Raw genomic sequence first — 19,861 nt, forward strand, 5'->3', positions numbered from 1 at the left:
TTATTTGCCTAAGCATCAACCACAACAGGCATGCCCTTGAGACATGTCATCCAGAGGAGGACTGGCATTCCCTGGTGATTCTTTCAGGATTGGAACACTGGTCCCAAGAGATCGGCCTGCAACCATCCAACTCCATAGCTATATTACTTTTTAATTTTTTTAACCCAAGGCCCATTCAGATCAGCTACAACCCTGTATATACACACCGATGCAGTGCATCGTCCAATATTCAGCACCATTACTATTCAACTGAACCTGATCAGCTTTGGGACAGTCCTGCTCCATATATTTCTCGAAAACATGGGTCCTCGTCCTTCGAATTTCGATCCATGGATTCGATTTCTTGCACTGAAACAATCTCTCTTTCTGGATAGCCTGGAATAGAAGGTCCTCGTTGAAGCTCAAACATTTGTTTCTTCCGACAAACTCAGATGAGCTTCCCTGCTACCTTGAAAGTTTGAGGATGCCCAAATTCCCATATCAGCAATACTGATGGACTTTCTTCAGTTGCACGGAAGTTCCAAATAAAAAGAATTAAACAGTTTTGCTATTACACATTACTCAAACCTCCAAAACCGACAAGGAAAAAACGAAACCAGAGTTCGGTCTTATGTCCATAATGTTTATGGGTATGCTGTCTCTCTGCAAAAGGATATACATATTGTGCACAAATCTGTGCTTAGTGGAACAAGCTATCTAAACTAGATTCAGAAGCAGTAAGAAGTCTTTTAGTACTGAGGTCGTCCAAACAGGAGGACGATATGATCTAACAAGTCAAACTGTTAGTTTCTCTAGAGTCTGATCTACCGAGTCCCTTAAATTGCTCTTCTTCAAAGAATGGGGTTTCCTTCCATTAGTAATCCTGATTACTTCACTGGAAGAGCCGACAGTTGGCACAGTCAATGCGGAGGAACAAGGACCGTGTTGAAAAGAAGCATGGCTAGATGATATCCACTTTTGTTTGGATGGTCTACTACCACACTGTCCCTGAAAACAAGGAGATGCTGACTCTGTTGTTGCACGTTGCTTGGTGGCATCATCCACATATAGGAGATCATCAATTCTTGCCATTATGTTGAAGGCCAAGCTTTCCATCACCCTAGAATAGCTCTCCATGATAGCATGCCCTACATCCTGTAGCAGAGAAACAATTTGTTTTACCCATATGTGAACTGGAGGTATGGAACCGTGTCATCAGCAAACAGGAGCAAAAAGGCTACAATGCATGGGTAATAATGTGCAGGCAAATACCTTGTTATATTGGATCTTGTTTACATCTAGAGCAGTCTGTGGGAGGCCAGGAAAACGTAGCCTTAGGTTATGTATGAGAACCTCGGCTCGTTTTGCTAGAAGTTTTCTTTTGGGTATTTCACCAACAAATCCTTTCACCTTGCCACTCCATGATGACTTCCCATTCCTTGCACGAATTAAGTGCTTGTTCTGGTAACTTTGGCTCCAGAAATGCGTGGCAGCCTCTATCCGATTTGCTATTTCCAAAGTGGTGTATTCTGATGACAAGTCTAAGTAATCCAAAAGATAATCTGGGGAGAAGTGTTTGGCAGTTATATAATGATACATGATTCTGCCTAAGCAAGCTTTTCCACTCTGAAAAAAGAAAAAGAAAAGAAAAGGCCACGAAAACCAAAATTAACAGCGTATATTTCATAGGAACATTGCATAAGCAACAGCATTGTGTCCTTTGTAAGAGTTAATCCCTTTTGATGGTTTAGAGTACAATGTACAGTAGATGCAAATGTTCATTCACATAAAAAGAATGCCAGCGCGGAAATTATACATATATGCCTAGCAGACAAAAAAACGAAATACAGGAACAGCATTATACTCTCTTCTTTAAATAACATGAGCACATTAGCAATACATTTTATACCAGGGACAACATATCAAACACATAAAAACCTCAGACCAAACTGCTTAACAGATAGAAAAGGAATTTACTTGGCATGGATGTGGTGGAAACTAAAGATTAATAAAACTTTGACCGTGCAGTATTCATTCACATCCACAGCTGATTCATCAAGCATAAATGGAATTCGAAGTAGCAGGGTAGGGTTCCCATACCTTGGGCAAGCTCTCAAAATAAGTATCTGGGATTTCCATCTCAGCTAACACACTATTGTTAATTGCCAACGCAGCCTTAAGGATCTGGCTTGTGCACTCCCTACACTGCTGCAGCTTCTTTCTTGTGTCTTCCGACAAACCAGCCAGGGGAACTTTAGGGAAAGGAAGCCACCATTTTTCTTCCTGTCTGATTGATGGTCTTCTCAAAGAGGAAGACATGGGAAGTTCCTCCACATCATCATCACCAGCAACTACTATCCCACGATCAACATACCAAAATTCAGATTCAGAAAACAGATCAAGAATGCTAATCAGCATTGCATCAAGCTTCTTGAGTGCCGGGAGGTTCACATATAAATCCGAACGTGGCCGAGGCACCATAACCTCATAAGTCCCACCACCAGGAAATTCCTGCATTGATGGTACAAGCTCTACTATGGAATCACTTATGCATAAAAGCCATTCCATCTCTCGCTGCCACATTACCTTTCTTTGTGGCGCTAATGGCTCTAATCTCCATAGCTCCCCAAACACAGAAGCTGCCAAATATATACCGACATACAAATACATAAATCTCAAGCAATTTTCTTCAATTGATTACGGCCAAAGCAGTATTCAATATTCATTTCTTTCACTCACTAACCAGAAAGATTGGTGATGGCATTGGAGATGGCGACGGCGGTGCAAACTCCCTGTCCTCCACCTGACATGTCTTCTCCAAGCAGAAGCTTAGCAAACCGCTCCTTCATCAGTGCAATTTCTGCAACCGCCAAAAATAAAAATAAAAAAATTAGAAAACTGCAGTTACAGTAAGAAAAATTATCCAAAAATAGATTAAAAAAACTAAATTAAGCAAAAATAATTAATTAACTAACCGGACAAGTCAGTCTCCGGTTTCTCTTCCATCTCATCGGGACTAGCAGCAACATGTCTATCACCAACAACCGGTAGCATCACCGGAAGCGGCAGAGGAGAAACGGAATTACCGGCGAAATCAGGAGTCGAAGAAGTGAAAGAAGTGGAAGCGCCGCCTTGGAGATCGTAACGACGGCATGAGAAGCTACTACTAGAAGTGTCACTCTCCGATCCGCTCACATCCGCACTCAAACTGTAACTGTCGAGCTCGAACCTCTCGCTCACTTGATCTAACCAATCCTCCGATGAAACACTCCCCATTGATCAAGATCAAATAGATTATTAGGACAGCTAATCAGGACCGTACATTTCCTCCGGTGAGAAGAGATAACTGGATTGAATCGAAGAAAATAATAGTGAGAAGAGACTGAAAAAGTGAAAGGCAAATAAAGGTTTGTAGTCGTCACCAAGTCTTTGCTCTTTCTCCGTTTAATTGCAATGTTGGCGCTAGCTTTGCTAACAGCAGTCCCCACCAGGAGGACAGAAGCGGTTTTTCCTTCAATTATTATTATGGCGCGTGTAAATTATTAATATAATAATAATATACTGGTGAAAGTGATGATTAAATGGGCCACCTTTCATTTATGTGGGCGATGGGCTTAGGTCCATGTACTAATGTTGGTGTTATTACCGTCGTAATTCGTACTTGCAAGAGGATGGACACGAGAAACGCTCAATTTTAAGTACAAGTTAATTATTTTTTATTAAAATAATATTATTATATATTTATCTTCTTCTTCTTTTTAATTTCTTGTGCGAACCAATCGAGTTTCAACTGGATTTAGTAAGAATCTTTGAATCACTATAAACTCGATGAAGTCAATTAAATTTTATTAGATGAATTCTTTTATTCAAGTCGGATATATTTGTATTGCTATAGTTTTTATGATTGGAGTTAATTTTTTTTTAATTATGGTTTTATAAAGTAAATTTAAAAATTCATGTGTTTGGCAAGGATTGCTATGAAATAAATTTTTTCATAGAAGATAAATGAAAAACAAATTTTTATTAATAAAAAAATTAAGTTATTTTAAGTATAATCATGTATGGGACTAGTGTAAGAAAAACATTTTATTTAGCTAACCAAATAATTTTTATTCATGGTTTGACAAAAGAAAAAAAAACCTATTTCAATACCAAACAGTTTTTTAATACTTAGCCTTGATTAAACTATGGGTCATAGATTTATGATATCAACCCACCAAATTTTAGGCAGGTTTAACAACTAAAATTATTTCTTTTAGATTGTAAATTCTTCTCTGCACTCAAATATATGGGGGTGTCATACACCTAAAACAAGTGCACCCCTTTTTAATCGTTTATTCTCTCTTTGTTTTTTTTTTCTTTAATTGCATTTTTTTTATAAAAAAATATGGTCATCTAGATTACTTGTGGATTGGTTGATCAAGTTAATTAAGTCATGATAAGTCATCACTCGCATGATTTATGGTCAAAGATTAGGTTGGGTGTTTTTTTTGTTAAGTCAATTTAATCTTTTTTTTTTTAGCGATAAGCTAAGTTATTTTTAGATTGACCAAGATGACTAGATCATGTTGCAGAGACTCTCACATGATTTAAATTAAATCTTGAGTTAAGCAAGAAATTGAGTTGAGTGGCTTTTTATCAATTTTATCTTTTTTATTCTTAATTTTATAATTATATTTTTTTTATTGGTTAACTAGATTGTTTTTGGACTGACCAAGTCTATTAGGTTATATTGAAAAAACTCTCACATAATTTAACTTTAAACCCGACCGGTAAGAAGTTGGGTTTGGAGGCTTGAAAGTTGACCTACTGAGTTAAATTTAATAACAATATTAGATATTTTTATACGGCCTAAATATTTTTTATTACATTAAAAAAAAATTCCAACCCTTAAATATGTAAACTAGTTCTTTCTGATTGATGATTTTTTTTTGTTATTGTTGCTGTTATAACCAAACTAATTTGTTTTTGTTTTCACTAGATAAGATTTGTCATAACCTATTTTTACACGTGCAACAAGTTTTTATTCGTTTCATTTAGTGCCAGTATTCGTTTTCATTATGATGGACTAAATCTAAAATGTGTCCTGTTTCGAAATCTTTCTGTGTTTGCTAGCAGATGGTAAAAAAATGAAAGATAGAATAAACAGGTCTACAAACCAATGATGTTCCAGTAAAATTGAAAAATAGAAAGTTTTGTACTACAAGTTGTATCTTACGTCAACACTAGTTAAATTGTATCGTGATTTAATTTCTTATGCAGATGGGGACGGCGATGAGACAGAGGAGCAAACCGACCCTTGAAATAAAATGCTGCAAGCTGTTTGGGGTATGGCAAGTTTTGTCTGTGGTATAATAAGCCTTTCCCATGTCATTACGTCCAAGTAAAGATGTATGAATGCAGCAAAACTAACCAGAGTCAACAAAGAGAGAGGAAAGCCATTGGATTTACAAGCGCAAGCTTCGCCTTAGATTGATCAGGAGACTCGCCAACCTGTAATCATAGCGGGCAATTACTAAATTTGATGCATGATAATGACCCAAGAATCTACTAGCTATAATCACTACAAAGTTTTTCAGTAGTGGATTTATCCTTTCATCCAGATGAAAAACATCAAGTTACTGCATGCCAGTTAAAGAAAATCTAATTATCACAAGAGTGCAGAGCAAAATGCTGACATATGCTCAGGTTCTGAAGCTATACACAAGGCTACCTGTTCTATGTACCATGATAATCACCGCATACAGAATAATATAATGAACTTATTTATTTAAATAAATAAATTTATTTTTTTAAAATACTCATAATTTAAAAGATAAATAAAAATAAAATAACTCACATCTACAAAATATTATGCAAGGCTGACCACATCAACAATATAATTTAAAAATAAATATTTTTTATTTTAAAAAATAAACTTCATTTGTATAAAAAAAATTATAGAAAAATTAGAATAATATTTTGAAAAATAAAATAGAAAAAAAATAACAAAAAAAATAACAAAAATGCAAAAATCGTGATCTAGGTCATGAGATCGAGATAAATCTATAGAAAAATCACAAAACCAATATTAAAAAAAAACTAATTTAGAATAATAAGATCTTACAAAGCTGAATTTCTAACAAATTAAATGTCGAAAGATGAAATTAGAAAAAAAAATAATTACATAAAAGGATTGAAAAAAATAAAGATGGGAAAAAACATTAATTGGAGAGATAAAAATTTTCAATTAAAGAGTTTAATTGAATTGAAAAATAGCTTTAATAAAAAAATAAGAATCAAACTGAAAAAATAAAATAATAGAAATTTTGATTAAATGATAAAATTAAAAAAAAAATTCAATGAAAATGCCAAGAATAAAATTAAAAATTTTAAAAAATAAATATCAAAATGAAAAACCGTAAATAAGAAATTGCAATTGAAAAGAATAAAAATTTTTATAAATGAAAAAGAAAACGAAAGCATAAACTACAGTTTACCCTTCAAATCTATCTGTTTTCAACTGCAATCACATCTAACGAAAGAACAGTCCAAGAATCTCAGCCATATAGCCCACCTTCACTTACAAAGTCCAATCAGTACTGCACTAACAACCTTTTCTTTTTAACCATGCTAGATACCTGAGAAGAGTCATAGGGTGGGTCATGGCTGTCACTGACAATTTTTTTCTCTTAAAGACGTCATTTTACCCTTTCAATAACAGCAAGAACAAATAGTTGAGCTACCTATAAACTAGTAAACGAAACACAATAAAGAGAATCATAACAGCTTTGCAACTAAATACGCCCAATTTATACAAGAAGCTAATTTGAAAGCATAAAGAAAATAAAGTCTGAAAGCAAAGCACTCCTAGTCATGTCAAAACACCATACCTTGGATGGAGAATCCCATGAGTATACAGTCAGTGCAATTACATCCTTGTGAAGCTGAATCCAAGCACTGGTCAAGAAGATAGAGGGAAAAAATGATGCGCAGAGCACAGCAGAACCTGAAAAGGCATCTTTAGACATGTTACTGAGTGTGCAGATCAGGATCCCAGTAGAAATACAATAAAAAAGAAAAATGTCCAGGATAACTGGAGACAATGGCGAAAGCAATGTAGCCCCCAGCTCAGCTTGATTAGCTAACATGCCAGACTGAAATTATAACATAGTTGATATCACCAACCAGTAACATATATTGGATCTTCTCTTACAAAATAGGATCACATGCATGCACTGTGAAATTTGGGTGCATAGCAATTTGTACACAATTGTCAATTATGCTGTCTAAAATATTAGAAAATCAGAAAATAATCAGACTGTTCATGTTTTCAGGAACTTTATGCATTACGTAATTAAGAATAGAAAAACATGATGAGTTTTTTTTTAAAAAAAAAAACGGAACAAACATCCATGACGTACATTTTCAGCCTGATCCTCCATTCTTAAACTTTTTGGTACAGAAGTCTTCCTGCACAACCTTAAAAGTACAGCTGGTTGATTGTGACAAACAATAAGAAGAAAAGATCAAAAGCTATCCGGTGGTCCTCTTGAACCTAGCAAACGACGTTGCTAATCCCTGGGAGAGAATTGAATGGTGCTTCTCAAGTCATAAATCCAGGCATATTCCCTTTATTGCCTGGATTTATGTTTTTTTTTTTTTCCTTTATTTGCAGGTAGGAGCTTTCCAAATATTAGTCACTCCTGTTAATTCAAGCAAAGAGGTTTGCATTAGTCTTGAATGTATTTGCAATTTACTAGGTTTCGTTAATCTATATATTTCACCATGTACGATTATTATTAATCTTGTCTTGTCTTAGTATAAATTTTTGAACGGAAGAGGCTCTACCAGTTATATTACCTTGGTCTTTACATGAAAATAAACCACAACCAGAAATGTTATCCCCAACAGCTCACCGATAGGTTTTCCAGAAGTTGTACATCACTGGAAACACCACGTGGGCTAGCAGCAAGCTTCTTGAAAAATAAAATGAAGATCAAGGCTGCACCTTACTGATGATTACCCAGCCCCATCCGTCATGGGTCACTCCTCACTCTAATGGCACAACAGCCAGGGTCAATGAGGTCAACACCTATACCATTAGGCAAGCACTTGGCTATGGAGATCATTGTTCCCAAAATAAGGAACCACACTTAAACAGAACTGATTTATGACACATCAAACCCAAATCAAGGTCGCGCTGTCATGGATGGACAAACAGAGAAGCAAGACAAACATGCATCTAAGTTCAAGTACAGAAAACCCCTTCCTGCAAAGTCTGCTACACGAACACCTCATGTCTGCCATATGAATCCAGGGTTTGATCTCTCTTTCTTGCCTTCTATGTACAAATCCGCACTGTGCATCCTTCTCTATGTGAGGTGCTAATTATAGGTTTTGGCCTTCTGAATCTGGCTCCTGGATTAAATTTGCCATTTCCAGCTGTGTGTTTTCTTGTCACTCTGCTACTTTCTCACTCAGTGAGTTACAGTCAGTGTTTCTTATGATTCTCTCTTCCTTTGTTTATGGCATAATGACAACAGTCTCTGCATAAGGAAAGAAGTTCAAATGTTAAAAACAAATGGCAGGTCGAATATAAGAGATGACTCCTAGTATGATAAAGTGAACAGTTTATCACTAAGAATAGGTAGAGAAAAACAGCTATATACATTTATTGCTATCCTAACGAAGGCCAGTTTGCTGGTAAAGAATGAAAATTCAGAAATTTGATGAAATTCAAGAGCACAAATACACAAGATAGCATGCTAAAAGCAGCAAAATCCATGCACTTTTCTTACTCTTAACACTTTAAAAGTAAATCCAATCAAATGTGATAAGAAAATGCCCACCATTCACAACTTGTCATAATTCATTGTGGACAGATAAAAAATCAACCCTCATCTAATTTCATGGCAAAACATAGACTGAAGAAGTAAGGATCTACTCCAGTATACTACCCCGGGCTGAGCTACATAGCAGTCTATCAAACACCTCTGGTGGGAGGATCAACTGAAGTCCTCCCAGTAACCTGAGTACCTGGTACCTGGTACCTCATAGTGCAACTTATAGGCAACTAGAAAGACCGATAAGCAAAGTCAAATCAGAAAGTTATCAAATTACAGCAACTAAACAATATGAACTACACTTCCCAAGCAGGTAAAGAGAACCTCAGCAAACAAAAGACTACCAAGGAAGTTAATAAGGATAGCTCGTAAATTGATGAAGTCAAGTTTCTTACGCAGCAGTTCAGAGTCACGAGTCACGAGAAGTTGGCTTTTCACCATTGTGAACTTCACAGTTTGTCTCTGTAATCCACAAGCATCTAACTATTTCCCACTGAAAACTGTCGCCTGCACTCAATAAACCAAAACCTTAGATATAGACAGGAAGGATGTCACTAAAACAAATTCTCAAAGAAAAAAACAATTCTTCACTTCTAACGCCCATGACTGAGTAACAGAAGATTAGTGATGTAACTATTTAGAAGAACTTTTGGATTCTATCAGTTGTTCATTGCAAGTGACCATAAGAAATATTGCTCAAGATAATGATTGTGACACACTCCAGGAAAAAACAAGTACATGCTGCAGGGGAAACAGAGAAGGAAAGACACAATATACTTGTCAATACAGAAGATGCCTGTTCAAAAGTGCCAGCCATTAGAACGCCAACATCTCCTCGCATTTTCACTGTGACGAGCATGTTTGATCTTCAAAAATAGCCTGTAAGCTCTCTCAACTTTATTTGAAGCAAGCAGTTTGTTATTTAGTTTGCTACAGATGAACCTGCTTGGGCAAAAGCCCTTGCGCATAGACTCCTCCATGACAAGGACAGCATTTTCAAACTGTCCTATGTTGCAAAGTCCACTGATGAGGTATTCATAAACTTCCATGTCGGAAGAATAACCACTTTCTTGCATCTCATCCCATATTTTTAACATCATTCCACATTTACCAAATCTGGAAAGCCGCATCAGCAATAGCTTATAAGCACTTAGTGATATTTTACAGCCAACTTTTCTTGCCTTTGTGTAGATCACCATTGCAGCATGGGGTGGGCCGAAGCTACAGAGAGGTTCAATAAAAGAAGTTACAGTCCCTGTTTTAGTAACCATCCCTCGATCCAACATCTCATCAAACATTTCAAGAGCATCAGCCACTTTACTAGCTTTGATCAAACCAGAGATCATTCTTGTATAAGTATCAATATTGGGATCACAATTCTTACTCAATAAACACCTATAATACTTCATGCACTCATCAAAATTCCCAACTGAAATGAAATTAGAAATCATGGCATTGTAAACATTAGTATCCGGTACACAACCTTTCTCCTCCAAACTACCAAATATCATAACAGCATCTTCAATCTTACCAGCTCTTCCTAACCCCTCAAGAAGGTAACTAAAACTCAAACAATCAGGACTAAAACCATCTTCTTCCATTTCCTCAAAAACCCTCTGCATTTCACTAACTCTACCAAACTTCGACCACCCACCAATGATTACATTATACGTCATACAATTAAACGGTATTTTCCCCTTCACCGAATTGAAGTACGAATTCGCAGCACCTACATGAGACCTTCTACACAAACATTGCAAAAGCACATTCAATGACTCCGCGTCACGCTCAAACCCAAACTCTTCTTCTAAGTTCCCAAACATTTGAATTGCTTTATAAACTCGACGGGCCCTAACTAGACTATCAATTACAATCGACAACGTCTCCGAATTCATGCTCACACCTTCTACCCTCAACTCATGCAAAAATTTCACCATAAAATCAATAAATTTTCTTCTACCTAGTGCTCTAATGACTACATTGTAACTGTCAACATCCTTACTTATCATAGGCTGCTTAATCGCCCAATTAAAAAACATAATCATAGCTTCCCCGCCTAAATTCCCTCTATTAAGCACTTTAGCAACAACATCAAGACTCAAATCCACACTACATTCTGTTAGAGCACGTTCAATTCCAGATTTACCCTTGATTTTTTGAACAAAAACTCCTCTTAATTTCTCTTCAGGGGATAAAAATCGATCAAAAACGGGTCTGATTTCGACTTGCTTATTACTAATCGAACGATCGTGGTTGTATGGGTGAGGAATTGGTGGTTTAGGAGAGATTGGTAACAGATTAGAGAGCTCATTAAGAACGTAATCCTCGCCGAGATTATATTGAAGCTTGATATTATCTTGAGAAGTGGCAAATTGAGGAGGGTCTAGGGTTGAAAATGGAATTGAAGAGCGAAGAAGGTGAGGCAAGCGGTACCTGGTGATTTTGTTGGTGACAGAGAGAAACCCTAGAAAGCTCTGCGGATTAATTGCCATGAAATGACTGTTACGCTCCAAGTTTGAGATACAGTCACAGTGAAATGGCGTGTGCGAGGTGAAGGAAACTCCTCTGTGTATTTGGATTCGGTTTGTGCATTCTGGGCTTAGCGCTTCAACCTTTGGCCAAATGTCAACTTAGTCCCTAATCGTTCAGAAAAAGCCTGTTTGCTTCTAGTTTGGGGTGAGAAATCTTAAGTTTGACCCTGATCCCGACTCGATTCGAGAATTCACCTGGAAAAAATCTAAGTTATTGGATCATCCTATTAACTCATAAGAAGATTTAATGTTGTTTCATCATTTTTTTTTTCTGTTTTAATGCTGAGCCAGATTTAATCAGGTCAATGAAATTAAATAAAATTCAATTAAATTAACCAGGTTTTATCCGGATAAATTAAAAACTCTAAATTAAAATCAAGCTCTAAATCTTAAGTTTCCCGGATTAACAACTAATCTTGAAAAGGGAGTAGAAAAACAGTCCTTATCTCTCTCTTATGACTTGCTTCTGACCGTGAATGTGTAAGAAAATTTGGTCTTTTTTACTCTCGGGCAGAAAATTTTGCAGAGCACCCCGGTATATAACATCTTGTTATTCTGTGTCCATCTTTCTTTTTTCATCTATCAGACGTAGTTTTTTTTTTCTTTGACGTTCAAATCCAATCCTACTCATTCCATGAAGCTCCCGCCATCTTTGCTATGAAGCTATACCTACCGAAAGCTTCACCGATCTGCAGAACTATAGCCAAATGTCAATAGCCTGCTATAAGGGGGTGATAATGAGAAGTTAGAACTAAGAATTATTAAAAAATTTCTGAGCTGAACGTCTAGCTCCATGTCCAGCTTTACAATCAATGCGAGCAACTATTGGATTGGTCTGGGGACTGTTGTCTATTCTCCAAGCTTTTGCACAGAACATATTGCATGGCCTGGGGAAACAAGTTGGACACCTTTTGAGAGAGCGAGAACAAACAACATGACAACCTTTTCCACTACCAAACATCAGATTTGAAGTAGAGAACGTTTTTAAATTCATCGTAATGGGATAGATCTTCACCTTTGATATGGTAATTTACAAACTCCCACCAGAAATTTTCACATCATTTAGTGAAAAAAACCTTTTAAGTTTCCTAGCATTATTGTAGTTATTACTAACAATAGTTCAATTTTCGTTATATCTTACAAAAACACACACACACACACACACACACACACATACATATATAGTAATATGCCATTTTGTGATTATTGAATTTTATCATGAAATAATAATTAAAAAAAGCATTTAGAAAGTTATCATCTGTAATCTCATATTCTTTCTAACATGTCTCTTCCATCACCTTATAATTAAAATTTATAATTTTATTAGATATTATTGGAATGATAAAATTCCATCTTTAGCTATGTTATCGTATTAAATAATTGTTTTAATTTAAAAACTTAAAATGTTATGTGAGAGTACAAAAATATTCTCGAAATGTCGTGTTGCAAAACCCATTCTTTCCTAGTAAAAGCATTAATCAATTGAGAGAAATGGGTTGTGATTTTCAGGTGATTAGAATCTGAAAATTCATAACAAAAAGAAAATCTTTTACGTAGTTGTGAATGATGGACACAATTTGAGCAAAGCATTTGCTATTTGTCCTTTTTTCATCAATCAAATGCATATTTTCCTTGTTTTATTCCAAATCTGATCCTACTCAGTCCAAGAAGCGTCCAACATCTTTGCCATGAAGCTATACCTATCAGCTGCTTCATCAATCTGCAGAACAAGAGCCGAATGTCAGTAGTCTGTGATAAGAAGGTGATCTAATCAAGACCTATAGATTTGTGCAACAATTACCAATTTTTGAGTCGGGCGTCCAGCTCCATGTCCAGCTTTACAATCAATGCGACCTATTATTGGATTGGTCTGGGGACTGTTCTTCAAGCTCGTGCACAAAATATATTGCATGGTCTGGCAGAAAAAGTTGGACACATTTTGAGAGGGAAGCGTAAACACAGTAATAACTTTTTTCTGCTGACTAAATTATTGACTGAACAGCCTGATCATGAAATATCCTTCTCCTTTTACAAACCGAATTCACGATGTACACAACGTCTGTGTTACCATCTCAAAGAACAATTAGGATTGAAGAAAGTTGAGGACTTACAGCCAATAACTTCAGTGAGTGTAACGGCACAACTCGGTCATCGTGATCAGCAGTCAATAGCATGGTAGATGGGTACTGAGAAGGTTGTTCAGGATGCTGTTCCCATGGTCTACGAACATTATGCAGTGGCGAGTACCTGAGAAAGGAAAACATGAAGGTCAAACAACAAAAGTAGCGTCTAGAAATCATCAGACTATACTCGTTGTGAATATGTGGTCATGCCAAGCAGATAACATGCTTTATGCTACTGAAACTTGACATTAAGGTAGGCTTATGAACTAAAAAACCATAGACTTGAATTTCCATCTGCCTGGGTTAACTTGCTGAATGAAGGGGAGTAGAGCACGGTATGGGGGTGCTCACCAGTCTAAATATGCCACTATTTTTCATGGAAAAAACAGTATCGAAGTTGGCAATCACCACCATCGTGGGTATGTGACTTTAAAAAAATGGCAGCCATCTATTTAGTTTAGATATAGTTTAATTTAGTGACAGTAAATGAAAACAGTGTCAGACCCAGACAGTCGAACTACATGTCTACCCCAGACCAGAAACAAGGGTAATGGGATAAGAAGATTCCACTAGATTTTTATACTAAATTCAACTCACTTGAATAGCCAACCGAACTCTTCCTCCTTGTCTGAACAGCCGAAGTCAGAAGTCCAAGCATGACCTAAAGAACAAAAGTTTAGAAAAAAATTGATACAAAAGATGATCATTGTTAGAGCCACGGGATGTCAGCTACCTATGGTAAACTTGTGAAATCGCAGCATGTCCATAACACCAACATGAGCCAGAGCACAACCAAAGAGGTCGGGTCGCTGCCACATAAATGTAATAAACACAATTAATACAAACTAAAATAACTGGTGAAACTAAAATATAATCAGGCAAATGAATAGACTTTCCACCTGATTTATGCAAGCCCCAACAAGCAGCCCGCCGTTGCTTCCACCTTCAATGCACAACTTCTTTGGTTGGGTATAGCCAGCAGATACAAGGTATTCAGCAGCCGAAATGAAGTCATCAAAGCAATTCTGCTTTCTCGCAAGTGAGCCCTCTTTATGCCATTCCTCACCGTATTCTCCACCACCACGAATATTTGCAATGCAGAAAACAGAACCTAAATGCCTTGTCAGAACAATTCGACTGACACTAAATGATGGTGTAATACTAATGTTAAATCCACCATAGGCATATAACAAACATGGGTGTGACCCATCCAATGTTATATTCTTCTTGGCCACAATAAACATCGGTATCTTGGTACCATCCTTGCTACGCACAAAAACCTGAAATGAAAGAACCCAGTCAAGTAGGAAACATAGATTAGTTTTTGTACATGGAGAGAGCAGAAGAATATACAAGTTGAATTTAATTTTGAGGAACAAGATCTCATATAAGCAATTCAGCTATTGAGATTATTCCTCTGTCCCACAGGGAAACCAGCAAACAAAAAGAGACTGTTCCTACAAAACACTTTAAATTGATCTAGTGGTGATATCAGAACACTATTTAATGCTAGAAAAAGGCAAACAGAGAAAATAGCTACCTGATTCACTTGGAACTCCGATCGATTGAATCCTGGCACACTAATTTCACGAAATATTTTCATGTCAGGAACCTCGGAGTCTAGATTGCATTGATATATTATTCCAGGGGTGAGAAAGCTAGTAAACCCAATAAATACTGTACTATCCCTTCGCCTTGCCGATATCCCAGTAACTGAACCAATGTCAGTTGGTAATTGATGCAGCAGAGATCCTGTTTTTAAATCCCTTATTTGTATTACATACTTCACATCACTCAGGTAACAGACAATCATTTTATCACCATTAACAGCAAATGCTGATTCAAGGACATCCTTTTCAGATTCTGGAACAACATCAATCCAACTGCTTGGCTCCTTCAAATCAACCCGGACTACTTTATATCTGGGGGCATCTTTATTAGTCAAGAAAGTAAATACAGTATCATCATTTGCTATCTCCTGATACTGGGCATCAAAGTCATCAATTAGCTTAATAAAAGGGAGCAGGGCGTTTCCTCCCTTAAAACCTTCAAGGCCATCATGAAATGCTGACATATCACAGTAGTATACTTTGTTGACTGGATCACAATTCTCTGAAATATATAGGAGAAGATACTGCCAAATAACATATAAAATGATGTCATCTTCCAAGGATTTCGAATAAAAAATGCTTTCTTCATTCTTGTCATTCGCCAAAATAAAATAAATAATTCAGAAAACAAGAATATAAGTGAGCATTCACAATATACCTTTCCATCATCAGTCACACCAGCTCCAAACATGTATTTGGGGTTCTCAGAATCTCTCCAGCATTGTATATCTTCGGATTGATCCGTACCCACAAAGTGGTAGTATAGCTCATGATAAAGATTTGCATTAGTTTCCGTCCCAGCATCTAAATTTTCTCCCTCTCTACATAGCAAACTCAATTTCATAAATCAATCTAAAAACTAAGAGGGTTCAACACAATATGTAATTCATTATCTTCCAATGAATTCACTATTCACCTCACCTTACACTTAAATAACTAAAATTCAAAGCAGTTATCAATTCTAATCGATTAAATTCCCCGAACCATCTGTCAATATCATTATGCCTAGATAAGCTACACCCCCATCTTAATTCATTTAGAAAGGTAGATACATACTTGGGAGCAGGGTATCGGCTATAGAAAAACCCTTTGCTGTCATGTGTCCAACTAATACCGGTAAACTTAACCTGCATTATCAGGTAACATTAAACACAATTAGCTCATAGCCAACTACACAGCCAAAATCAAAGTTCATCTCGGAATTGAAACAAAGTCTCACTCACCCAATTTAAAGTATCAGCCTCAACTATATTATCCTCAACACGCATAACTTTAATTGTAACCCAATCACTTCCACTCGTACTAAGCCCATAAGCCAAGTACTTAGCATCCTCACTAAGCGAAAGTGTATTCAAGGACACTGTCCCATCCTCACTAAGTCCATTAGGATCAAGCAAAACCTTTGGCTCTCCCTCTAAACTATCCTGTAACGAATCACAAAACATCAACACCAAAAACTTCTGAAAAAAAATAACAATGTGATTAAAAAAACGAATTTTAGCTCATAAAACCTGCACAAAGAGGACGTCTTGTGCTTGAAGCCCAGTATTATGAAAGTAAAAATACTTGTCCCCTCGCTTGAACGGCGTATAATATCGCGGGTGATCAAATAACTTGGTGATTTTTTCACGAAGTTTTTCTCTTGCATCACATGTCTGTAATACTGATTCTGTCAATTTAACTTGTTCCTGTACAAACCCTTTCACTTCCTCATCATCAGGATCTTCAAGCCTGCCAAAAACACCAAATTTACATTAATTTCTTGTGCATTCTCTGACCAGCTTTTGCATCGAGACTAAGTCAAACTCTTCAGTTCGGTCAAAGTTAGGAATTCCCGCCGAAGTGGACTATATATTTAAACAGAGAGACAGATATTAATTACCAGCGATAGGGATCTGCAATTTTTACACCATGGTAATCGTCAATTATAATGTCGTCTCGGCGAGCGATTGGATACTGTAATGGTCGTTCGAGGGCTGAGAGGGAACCCATTGGTCTTCGTCTTGACAGGGAGAGATTTCGGAATCGAAAAGGTTTCTTTCGGGAGGTTGGTGTCTGGTTACGTGAAAGGAAGAATAAGAGAGGGCTTTGCCCTTTTAAGGAAGGGAGAGTTTGGAGACAGCGAGGAAAGCGGTAGGTGAGAACTGCGTAGCAAGTGAATGAGAACATGATTACGCCATTTTTGTGTGGTCATTTGCTTTGAACTTTGAAAAGGGTTGGGGGCGCTTCGAGGATTTGGTGGCGTTTGGTCTATTCTGACGACGTAATTGGTCTCCTATGTTGCCATGTTTTTTCGCGAGAAAATCTAGGGAAAGTGACCGGTAACGGTGGGTAAGGCGGTGGTGTTTATTTTTTTAAAATATTTTTTATTTTAAAATATATTAAAATAAGTTTTTTTAAAAATAAAATTTTTTTTTTATATATATTCACGTTAAACCAATTAAAAATATTTTTTAAACATAAAAACAATTACCCTCGTCATCGTAACACCACCATGTCTTTTGACCATTAGCATCATGGAATAAAATTGTCTCTGTTATTTCGGAATCTCTCTTTGTCAAAATTATTAAAAAAAAAACACCAACTGTGTTGTAAAAAATAGAAGATTTTGCTCTTAACAGTTTGGATTTTGTCTGTTTTGTCGGATCAAGGTAGGTACTGTGTTCATGACACCAAAAGGATATATTTTTGTTATGTCAGAGAGATAATAAGAATCTTTGGTGTTCAAACAAGGAGTGAATTATAATTTGACCAATGTGTTGTTTTATTATGTTTTTTTTATGATTTATGATTTCTAAATTACTCCTTTTAAATGTATTTTTAGTTTTATCATGATAATTTCATTGGAAATAAAGAATATTTTTAAAAATAATTAAATTGTAAAAAAATCTACAAATAAACATGAAAAGTAGGGACTCGATATTGAGTTTTCTAAAATCAAAGTGATTGTTTTTAAAATATAAAAACAAACCATCAAATATTGTACCGGAATTTCACTCAACTTTCATTGTTGGCAAACAAACAGATGACTCAAACTGAACTTTTTTTTGGAGCCGTACAAAACGACACTGTTAAATTCAATAATCCAAAAGGCCTTTTGTGCCTGTAACTTTACATAATGATGACTATATCAGGGTGGGTGTGTAAAAAAATTGATTAAATTAAGAAAATAAAAAAATAATTGAAAAAATCAAATCATCAAAAAAAACCGATTAAACTGATTAAAATTTTTAAAAAACTGACCGGTTCGGTTTTACAAGCCTGAAACTGAAAAAAACAAAACCGAAACCAAATAAAAAAACCCGAAAAAAACAGAGCCAAACCGGGAAAAAAACCGAGCCAAACCGGTTTTTGTTCGAAAATAATCTAACCGAACTGAAACCGGTTAGTTTGAACTGGTTCCAGTTTAGTTTTAATTTTTTTAAAATAAATATTTTTTTAATTATTTTTTTATAAAAATCAATTCAAATAAAAAATAATAATAATGGAGAACCTGGCTAGATGTCTAGTTTCCAGATTTAAGCATCTGGAACATTTGATGAATAACGATAACAGCATTGGTTCGATGTGGTGGGCAAAATTTTTCCATATATTTCCAAATACGTGTCACTTCTTGAAGCAATCTGTGTGTAAACTCTTTTTTTTTCTTAAAAATAAAGTGCCTATGTCGTTTTTTTTTTAGTTTAACGTGGGTGTTCGGGCCAGCTTGTGCGCACCTCGACTAATCCCACGGGCCCTGAAGTTAACGATCATATAAATCTCGAGTGGTCATCATATGAGCACCTACAAGGTTTTTTTTGGTTAAATACTATACCGTTTAAAAAAAACTATTTTTAAGAACAAGACCAAACTTCGCACAATCGAAAAGGATAAAAAGTTAATTATACTTTGCAGCGATGATTACTAGGAATTTAAAAGCTTAATTCGAGGTAATAAATGAGTTTGTTTTTTATACATAATTTTTTTTTGTTTGAATTAAAAAAGAATTCGAGCTTTTATATATATATAAATGCAAACCAGAACTCAATTGAAAAGGACTAGTCCTGGTTGTAAAAACTACTCCAAGAATGTAGTGATTATTATAAGCAAAAGAAAAGGATGGTGAATCCAAATCGCTTCCTCTTTTTGCAATTAACACGTGATATTACTTGAATTTTGAGAAATAGAAATTAAAGAGAAAATAGCACCGACAAGATGTAAGAACTGCTGGCATTGTCCGCTCGACAACATTTTTACCCGTTTGTTACTGCATTTAAAAAAAAATTAAAAAATTGTTGATAATTTTTTATTTTAAATTAATATATTTTAGTGTTTTTAAATATTTTGATGTGCTGGTATTAAAAATAAAAAAATATCATTATATTTTAACAAGAAAAATTATTTGAAAGATATTGTGAATCTATAACAGACAATAACACTTCACTTAGATGTTGTTTTGTATAGCTTAGTACCTTCTATTTTTTTTTTAATTATAAAAGAAATTGTTCAGCCAGTTAAGTAGTTTTTAATTTTCGTATTAAATTTAGATATAATTGAGTTTATTTTATGAAAGTTAAGGTAACTATATCTTTTATTTATAAAGACTTGCTTTTAATTTATTCTACGTGTAAAAATCTATTTGATGAACATTTTAATCAATTTCTATATATATTTTTAAAACCATAACTAAAAATAAATTTTAAATTAAAATTATAAAAATTATCACAGTACTAAAAATATGCTTAAAGGATATTTAAAAGTTTGGTAATCGTTATTTTTCAAAATATTTTTTTTGAAAAAGTATCAAAATAATA

General features: G+C 35.5%; 3 protein-coding genes across 5 annotated transcripts; all 3 read right to left on the reverse strand.

Moving 5' to 3' along the window:
• Positions 1-525: 525 nt before the first annotated feature.
• On the reverse strand, positions 526-3,431 carry LOC7494665 (rop guanine nucleotide exchange factor 1). The gene is made up of 5 exons (XM_002307724.4): positions 2,955-3,431; positions 2,723-2,839; positions 2,080-2,618; positions 1,252-1,605; positions 526-1,134 (listed from the first exon to the last, which is right to left on the reverse strand). Exons 1-5 carry the CDS (start codon positions 3,253-3,255, stop codon positions 775-777), a joined length of 1,671 nt encoding a protein of 556 aa, XP_002307760.4. The 5' UTR covers positions 3,256-3,431; the 3' UTR covers positions 526-774.
• Positions 3,432-5,131: 1,700 nt separating this feature from the next.
• LOC7494666 (putative pentatricopeptide repeat-containing protein At5g43820) lies at positions 5,132-11,966 on the reverse strand. 2 transcript variants are annotated; one of them, XM_024600288.2, is made up of 6 exons: positions 9,582-11,966; positions 9,200-9,311; positions 7,822-8,507; positions 7,383-7,664; positions 6,852-6,967; positions 5,132-5,472 (listed from the first exon to the last, which is right to left on the reverse strand). In XM_024600288.2, exon 1 carries the CDS (start codon positions 11,294-11,296, stop codon positions 9,605-9,607), a length of 1,692 nt encoding a protein of 563 aa, XP_024456056.2. In that variant the 5' UTR covers positions 11,297-11,966; the 3' UTR covers positions 5,132-5,472; positions 6,852-6,967; positions 7,383-7,664; positions 7,822-8,507; positions 9,200-9,311; positions 9,582-9,604. The 2 variants fall into 2 exon arrangements, with proteins under 2 accessions (XP_024456056.2, XP_024456055.2); XM_024600287.2 differs by having other exon boundaries at positions 9,200-11,966.
• Positions 11,967-12,817: 851 nt separating this feature from the next.
• On the reverse strand, positions 12,818-17,292 carry LOC7494667 (uncharacterized). 2 transcript variants are annotated; one of them, XM_024600481.2, is made up of 12 exons: positions 16,951-17,292; positions 16,580-16,799; positions 16,292-16,492; positions 15,990-16,195; positions 15,727-15,889; positions 14,999-15,592; positions 14,358-14,738; positions 14,192-14,267; positions 14,056-14,119; positions 13,447-13,582; positions 13,137-13,250; positions 12,818-13,055 (listed from the first exon to the last, which is right to left on the reverse strand). In XM_024600481.2, the coding sequence occupies exons 1-12, from the start codon at positions 17,235-17,237 to the stop codon at positions 12,990-12,992; spliced, it is 2,508 nt and encodes an 835-aa protein (XP_024456249.2). In that variant the 5' UTR covers positions 17,238-17,292; the 3' UTR covers positions 12,818-12,989. The 2 variants fall into 2 exon arrangements, with proteins under 2 accessions (XP_024456249.2, XP_002307762.3); XM_002307726.4 differs by having other exon boundaries at positions 16,125-16,195; positions 16,951-17,288.
• Positions 17,293-19,861: the final 2,569 nt, after the last annotated feature.

This window comes from Populus trichocarpa, chromosome 5 (genome assembly GCF_000002775.5).
Source record: "Populus trichocarpa isolate Nisqually-1 chromosome 5, P.trichocarpa_v4.1, whole genome shotgun sequence".
Classification (NCBI taxonomy): domain Eukaryota; kingdom Viridiplantae; phylum Streptophyta; class Magnoliopsida; order Malpighiales; family Salicaceae; genus Populus; species Populus trichocarpa.